Raw genomic sequence first — 7,662 nt, 5'->3', positions numbered from 1 at the left:
GGTGTGCCAAAAGATTGCCTTACAGAAAAGGAAAGTGAGCGCGCCCAGCCTGGGAGCCAGGGGTTGAGAGGACCCCCTGCTCCGGCCAGGGCCCCAGACGCTCGAGGGAGAGGCAGCTGCTCAAGTTGCTCGCTCACTGGAGGCCGGCTCCCTTGGTCTTGCTGGAACGAGAGAGAGGTATTGCTTGTGGGAGCCGGCCAGGCAGTTCGGCAAAAATAGTCTAGGTTCTCAATTTGAGATGGCAAGAAAAAAGACGGGATTCTTCAGGGGAAGAGTAAGACGTGGGAGACAAATACAGAATAAAAAATGAACTGATTACACAACAAAAACTGAGGAGTGTACAAGACCTGGTAACCAAGAAGGCAGGTCCATACCACGTCTAACATCTGCAAGCAAAGGGACTACAGAGGGATCAAGTCCAGCTGTGGGTCTGCCTCTCCCCCTGGGCAGGGCCTGGGGGAGGAGGGTGTGGGCCCATCCCGGAGGGCGGCAGGACCCAGTGGGGCAGACTGGACTGCCTTTTCCTGCTGTCCCCACCACCTGCCACCCTATCGCTCGAAAAACCACTTAAGTCTAGTGCACGACTTTAAAAGATTGTGTAATATATTCTCTGGAAAACAGTACGAAAGCCCGCCCTGGGCCCTCCCGCCCTCTCGCGGGTCCACAGCTGGTGGAACAGTCTGGAAATCCTTGAGCTCTGGAAAGGTCCCTGGTCAATCCTTGGGGAACACAGTTGACTATATCGGAAGAACCTGCTCAAGAACGGTTCTTGACGTCTGGGGAATCCTCTCGGGGAAGATCACTTCAAACTCAATAATAAGGTCTCCACGTTTCTCGGGCATTTTGGGGAGAGGAAGTCCTTCTCCAGGAACTTTTCGCCGCATGCCAGGCCTGATGACATCTTTGAATACAACAGGTATGGTCCTGCCGTCCAGAGTTGGGACATTCACTGTACAGCCACACAGAGCCTTGGAAAGCAAATGGACAACATTAGATAGAGAGTAGCTTCGGAAGCTCACATCCTGCCCAGAGGCTGTTTAATGTAAGGTAAGCACCATGAGGCCTTTGTAGCTAAGACCCTGCCCCCAGATCCACCCAGGTCACCAGCACAGAAGCTCTGGAAAAACAGAGCCCTGGAAAGTCTTGTTGCTACTGCACCTCCCAAGCCTGGCACACACCAAGAGCTCAGAAATATGTGTCAAGCAAATACTGAACTGTGTCAAAAAGCAGACTTCTCCCTCCACAGACGTTGCCCTGCCTAGTGCCTTACCTCGCGAAGGGTGATCCTGGCTGGGTAAATGACATCAGAGCCATCTCTCTTAAAGATATTGTGTGGCTTGTCCTTTAAAACAAAGACGATGTCGGCTGGAATGTTGTTGGAGGTCTGGTCTCCTTCCTTGGGGAAGGTGATTTTGGTCCCTTCTTTCCACCCCCGCTTCACTTCAATGGTCAAGATTTTGTCTTCGTTGCGAATGCTCTTTCCATCAGGGTTCAGCCGCTTATGAGAGATTTTCATTTTCTTGGTACAGCCGCTATAGATCTCTTCAAGTGATACCCTGAGGTCATGGGTGACAGGGGGATCTTGCTTCCTTCGGGTGGGCTCTTGGGCAGGGCGGGAGCGGCCAAAGTTCATGTTGGTGAAGCCACCCATGCCCATGGGGAAGCCTGAGAATGGGTCATCGATGTCCATGCCTTCCTCCCCGTTGCGCTGCCCAAAAAAGGTGTCAAAGGGATTTCGGCCACCGAAGAACTCAGCAAACATGGCGTGAGGGTCTCCATGGAATGTGTAGCTGAAAGAGGTACCGTTAGCACCACCGCTGCTCCCGCCACTGGGGCCACTGCCCTTTAGGCCTGAAAAGCAAAAGCAGAAGAAATCAGATGGCTGGCTAGAAGTTTAGCTCTCCAGGAGCTTTCTTTAAGGAAAAAAGCTTAGAAGTCATTGCGGGAGGGATTTTTTTAGCCTGTCTGGGAAGAATAACGAAGAACCCCAAGCTTTTACCTCCCACTTGCAGCGGCAAAAACAGAACCCTTACTCCCCAAGGTAGGTAGTTCATTGTGGCATGACAGTAGTGAAAGGCTCAAGCTCTGAGATGGCCATATCTCTTGGGGTCACCCAGATCCTCACACCTGAGTAACCCATCCTTCCTGCAATGTTACAAGGGGTACAAAAAATTCACTAACAGATCCGATGAAAAAAGCACAACCCAGGATCAATTTTCACTAAATGTTTACTCCTAAATACTTTAGGACTAGAGACGTGTGGGGGAGTAGAGATGAAGGTGAAACTGTAAACGGAGACTTTCAAATTCTCACACCCTGGCACTTACTACCATCATTCTTATATAAAAAGTCACTTATTTCTGAAGACCAAGCCCAGAAGCCAGCCTGAGTCATCAACGGACAACTGGACACCAAGAACGCTTTCTTTTTCCCTGAAGAGAGCTACCCCGGGGAGGCTGGGCAGAGACAGGCCCCATTGCTCCATACACCTTGACGGCCGACCTACGTGCCCGGCACGGCACGGAGCCAAGTAAGCACTTTACAGTGATTACCTCACTCCACCCTCGGAGAGCTCCGGGAGGTCGCTCGGCATTAACTGTCACTCTCGTTTGCAGGCTCACTACACGCAGGCTGTGCCCGGCGCTCAGCCAGAGGCCCCGCCCTGCACCTCGCCCAGGTGAGCCTAGGGCCCGCGGGGCCACAATGCCACCACTCAAGCTAGGCCTCCGAACCCTCTCCTTCAGCACCCCGGACCGATCGGGGCCGTGGGCGGAGGCGGGAGCCCAGGGAGGGGCAGTCCCAGACATACTAGAAGCTTCTGGGCGAGCAGCGCAGCCAGGGCTGCTCCTCCCATCGGGCGGCTGCCTATCCGAGACCGGAGGCCCGTGTGGCCAGAGGGCGGGGGCTGCTCGCCCCCGGGGGCCGGGGCGTCCCCCACTCCCCGGGACACCGCAGCGTGGCCGCTGTGCCTCGGTTTCTCCGCCTGTCAAAAGACGGGGCCGCGCCCCCGGCCGCGAGCGCGCACACTACCTTCCTCCCCGTAGCGGTCGAAGATCTCGCGCTTGCGCGGGTCGCTGAGCACGTCGTAGGCCTCGGCGATCTCCTTGAACTTCTCCTCGGCGCCGGGCTCCTTGTTCTTGTCCGGGTGGTAACGCAGCGCCTGGCGACGGTAGGCCCTCTTGATCTCCTCATCCGACGCACCGCGGGCCAGGCCCAGCGTCTGGTAATAGTCCTTGCCCATTGCCTGCGCCTGCCGCTCGCCGCCCAGCTGTAGCCGTCCCCCGGCTCCGCCGCCCCCCGCTCCCGGAGTCTATATACCCGCCCGGCGGAAGCTTCCAGAGCCCGCCAGCCCACTCCAGAACCTTCCTCCCCGCCCCCTACGCAGTTTCGACCAATCGCCGCCGCCCAGGCTGCGACGCGCAACATCCGGGACGGGGCCGCGCCGCCAACAGCCCCCTGCGCGCGGCCACGCCCCTTCCCGCTCCGCCCTCGGCAACGCCTCCCCGTGGCGCACGCCCCCGGGAGGCGGAGGCCCCGCCCACCCCCCGCGGGAACCAATAGAGATTTTGCTTTACTGCTCCTGACGACCCGGCCGGCCGCGCAGCCCGCCCCCTGCCTGGGTCAATAGGTTACGATGCGCTGCTCCGGGAAGGGGCGGGGTCGGAGAAGGCCCCGCCCCTTCCGTAGCAGAAGCAAACGTGCCCGGTCTTATCTCACAGGGCGTGGGAATCAGTTCCTGCCAGGAGTCTCGGGGCGGGGGAGTTACCTAATCTTTCATTGCCCCAGACACCCACCCTGCTTCTGGGACTAAAATTATCCACCCGCCCTCTTCTACCGGCTGTGGGTAGAATGCACTTGGGAGCCCCGGTACTGTCCCTGTCCTCACCTATACAGTACCCTGTAAAGCGAGGTGAGCACCCGGGACCAAAGTTCATCTCCCTGGAGAGGTCTTCTCAGTCCAGCTCCTTAAGTCTTTCAGTTTACCGTATTCTCAAGAACCCCTGCCACTGAAATTTGAAATTACCCTGTTCCTTGGTTTTCATGCTAAATGTCACCCTTCTCCCAGCCTGCGACCACCACGAGGGCAGGGACTGGGTCTTGTCAGTGCTGGGTCTCTAGTGGCAGAAACGTGTCTGGAACCGACGCTTCGTAAATATTCCTGGCTGTTTTTAATACACCTTCTTTTTCCCCTCCCCACTACCTTTATGATTTGGGGGAGACATGGGCGTGTCATACACCTCTCAAGACCTCTGTTTCCTCATCTGTGGGCAACATGATCCCTTTCGGCTCTGAGAGTCTGGGGTGTCTGTGGTCAAGGGCAGGGCTGACGGGGTAAGAAGGCTCAGAAAGGGGTACCACCTGAGAAGGGAAGAGGGGTGGGTAGGTGGTGGTGCCCTGTGAAGGGGAGAGTTTCCTGGAAGAACTGCTTGGGAGGTCTGGGCGGTGTGACACTGGCTCTGGAGCCAGACAGCCCGGTTTCATTCTTGGTTCCAGCTCTTCCTGGCTGTGTGATCTTGGGCTGGTTACTGAGCCTTCCAGGGCCTTTAGCTTCCTCATCTGTACAATGGGGGTAGTAGTTGTACCTGCCTCATAGGGCTTTGAAGTTGACGTTGATTCAACATTTGTGAAGTGCCCAGGACAGGCCTGGCCTAGAGGAAGTGCTGTCAAAGGGGTGACTAGCCATCTGGTTGAATGGTGGGCTGCTGAGCCACCCGTTTCCTGGCAAAAAGCTTCTGGTAGCTACTGCCCTTGTGCAGGCTGGAACTCCTGAGAAAGATGCCATGGCCTTCCCCTGCTGTCTAGCAGGGGGATTCCGGCCATCCCTGGCCACCCCGACCCCAGGGTAACCGTGTCAGTAAGGACTCTGGACTAGGACACACACCAGCTGACCTGGGAGGATGAGTCTGGGCTGGGTGCCCAGGGGCACAGCACTGCAGGGTTCCTGAACCAATCGTGGAGGGGAGAGAGTTTGATTTTTTTAAAAGCTACATAAACAGATAGCGGGAGAGTCACCATGGGGAAAAACTCAGAGCTTGTGGATTTCCTCACACTTATAAATTTAAGAGTTAACAGATGTGGCAGCCTCCAAGGGTCTTCACATAGCCCTGAGTGGGCCAAAAACATCATGTGAAGGGTGTCCTTGTGTTTAGGGGCAACCTGAGAGCTGGGAACTCTCCCTTCCTTGAGCGAGCCTGGGTCATGTTCAGGAAGTTTTAATTGTTCAACCCCCCCCAAAAGAAAAAAACAAAAACTCAACATCTCTTCTTATGGCTATGATTCTTTGACCTGGACACTCACTGGGCACTTTGGAATGTTATTGGAAAAGTGGCCTCTGCAGAAATCTCAGCACAGGCTTGAGCTCTCAACTCAGAGAAGAAGAGAGGATGTGATGGGTAGTTGTATGCATCGACTTGGCCAGGCACTTGTACCCAGTTATTCAATTAAACACTAAGTGCTGCTGTGAAGCTGTTTTGTAGATGTGGTTAGCTTAACATCTATAATCAGTTGACTCTAAGTACAGGAGATGACCATTGGTATTGTGGGTGGACCTCATCCAATCAGTTGAAAGGCTTCAAAAGCAAACTGAGGGAATTCCCTGGCGGTGCAGTGGTTAGGGTTCTGCGCTCTCACTGCCGAAGGCCTTAAAAGCAAATACTGAGGTTTCCCTGAGGATGAAGCATCAATTCCTGGCCAAGAGTTTCCAGCCTGCTGGTCTGCCCTACAGATTTCAGACTTGCCTTGCCAGCCCCCACAATCGTGTGAGCCAATGCCTGAAATAAATCTCTTAATACACAGACACACTCACAAACACATATATCCTACTGGTTCTGTTTCTTTGGTATCCAATAGAACCCTAATGTAAGAACTAAGCAGGACTTCCCTGGTGGCGCGATGGTTGAGAATCCACCTGCCAATGCAGGGGACACAGGTTCGATCCCTGGTCCAGGAAGCTCCCACATGCCGTGGAGCAACTACTACTACTGAGCCTGCGCTCTTAGAGCCCACGAGCCACAAGTACTGAAGCCTGCATGCCCTAGAGCCTGCGCGCCGCAACAAGAGAAGCCACCGCAATGAGAAGCCCGCGCACCGCAACAAAAAGCAGCCCCCGCTCACTGCAACCAGAGAAAGCCCGCGCGCAGCAACGAAGACCCAACACAGCCAAAAATAAATTAAAAAATAAAAAGAACTAAGCAGGTGAGTCTGGAGTCGGTCAGCCTCCGTTGAAATCCTGGACCCACTATTTACTTATTTACTGCCTGTGTGATCTTGCACAACTTGCTCTACCTCTCGAATTGCTAGGTATGTCCTCCATAAAATGGGATAAGGGTAGATCTTACCTCCCAGGGTTGCTATGTGGATGAATTTGAGAGGGGCCAGGAAATGAACATCATAATAATAGCTAACACTGACATGGTCCTACTCTGTGTCAAGCCGGTTCCAAGCACTTGGTCTGTATTAACTCATTTAATCCTGACAATAATCCTATGAGCTTGGACTATCATTACCTCTGTTTTACCGGTAGGGAAACTGAGGCTCTGAGAGGTCATGTGACTTGCCTGAGGTCACCCAGTGAATAAAATGCTGAGGTGTAAAGTGTGTGGCATACTGAGTATTTATGAGTATTAACATGACATTAACATTAACATTAACATCAGCTTACGTTAAGATGTGATTCAGATGATGATAAAGACTTAATTTTTTTAAAAAAAGCATCGCCATTTTTTTCAACTCTTCTCTTCATGAAAAAGAACTTCAAAAGCATTACAGCCATACAAGCTAACAATCTTCCCCTGGTGGAATACCCATGTGAAATAAAAACCTATGTTCACATAAAAACCCATGAGCAAATGGTTATCAAGGCTTTATTTGTCATTACCAACAGCCATTAAAACCTAAATATCCTTCGGTGGGTGAATGAATAAACTGTGATCTGGCAACATGATGGAATACTATTCGACCATAAAAAAAGACTGAGCTACTGACACAGGAAACAATGCAGAGGAACCTCAAATGCATTATGTTAATGAAAGAAGCCAGATTCAAAAGTCTATTTACTGTGTGATTCCATTTTAAAGGACCTCTGGAAAAGGCAAGAGTATTGATGCAGAAATTGGATCAGTGGTTGCCAGGGGCTGGGATCTGCTGCAAAGGGATACAGGGGAATTTGGGGGGATGATGGAAATGTTCTGTATCTTGACTGTGGTGGTGGTTACATGTCTGTATTTATTCAGAACTGTACACTAAAAAAGGTGAATTTTACTGTATGTAAATTATACGTCAATAAGAAGAAAGAAAATAAATCCCATGGACTTAAAAATAAAAATTAAAAAGGCAGACAAGACAGAACTTGGGAAACCTCTCTCTGGGGCTCCTGACACAGTGGAAAGTTGCTAACCAGCCCTGGCTTGTCTGCTATAGGCTTTACCTTCCCTCACACAGCTCTGAATCGGCTTGATCACACACCCAAAAACAAGCCAAGCCAGGTTCCTGGAAGAATCAAGATCTTATCTTACTTGCACGTGGGAAATAGAATTTCCCCTTTGGAAACTGCTCTAAGGGACTTATCACATTTGACTCAGCAAATACCAAATGTATTTACTTGTCACCATTATGAATCAGCCACTGTGCTGGACAATCTAGCTGTCCCTACCAACAGGTATA

At 52.2% G+C, this 7,662-nt stretch overlaps 1 protein-coding gene across 1 annotated transcript; it reads right to left on the bottom strand.

Annotated features, from left to right (window-relative positions):
- Positions 1–581: 581 nt before the first annotated feature.
- DNAJB1 (DnaJ heat shock protein family (Hsp40) member B1) lies at positions 582–3,316 on the bottom strand. Its single transcript, XM_060007839.1, has 3 exons — positions 3,031–3,316; positions 1,271–1,851; positions 582–968 (listed from the first exon to the last, which is right to left on the bottom strand). The coding sequence occupies exons 1-3, from the start codon at positions 3,239–3,241 to the stop codon at positions 738–740; spliced, it is 1,023 nt and encodes a 340-aa protein (XP_059863822.1). The 5' UTR covers positions 3,242–3,316; the 3' UTR covers positions 582–737.
- Positions 3,317–7,662: the final 4,346 nt, after the last annotated feature.

This window comes from Delphinus delphis, chromosome 3, assembly GCF_949987515.2.
Source record: "Delphinus delphis chromosome 3, mDelDel1.2, whole genome shotgun sequence".
Taxonomy (NCBI): Eukaryota; Metazoa; Chordata; class Mammalia; order Artiodactyla; family Delphinidae; genus Delphinus; species Delphinus delphis.
This window is presented reverse-complemented; position numbering and strand designations above follow the sequence as displayed.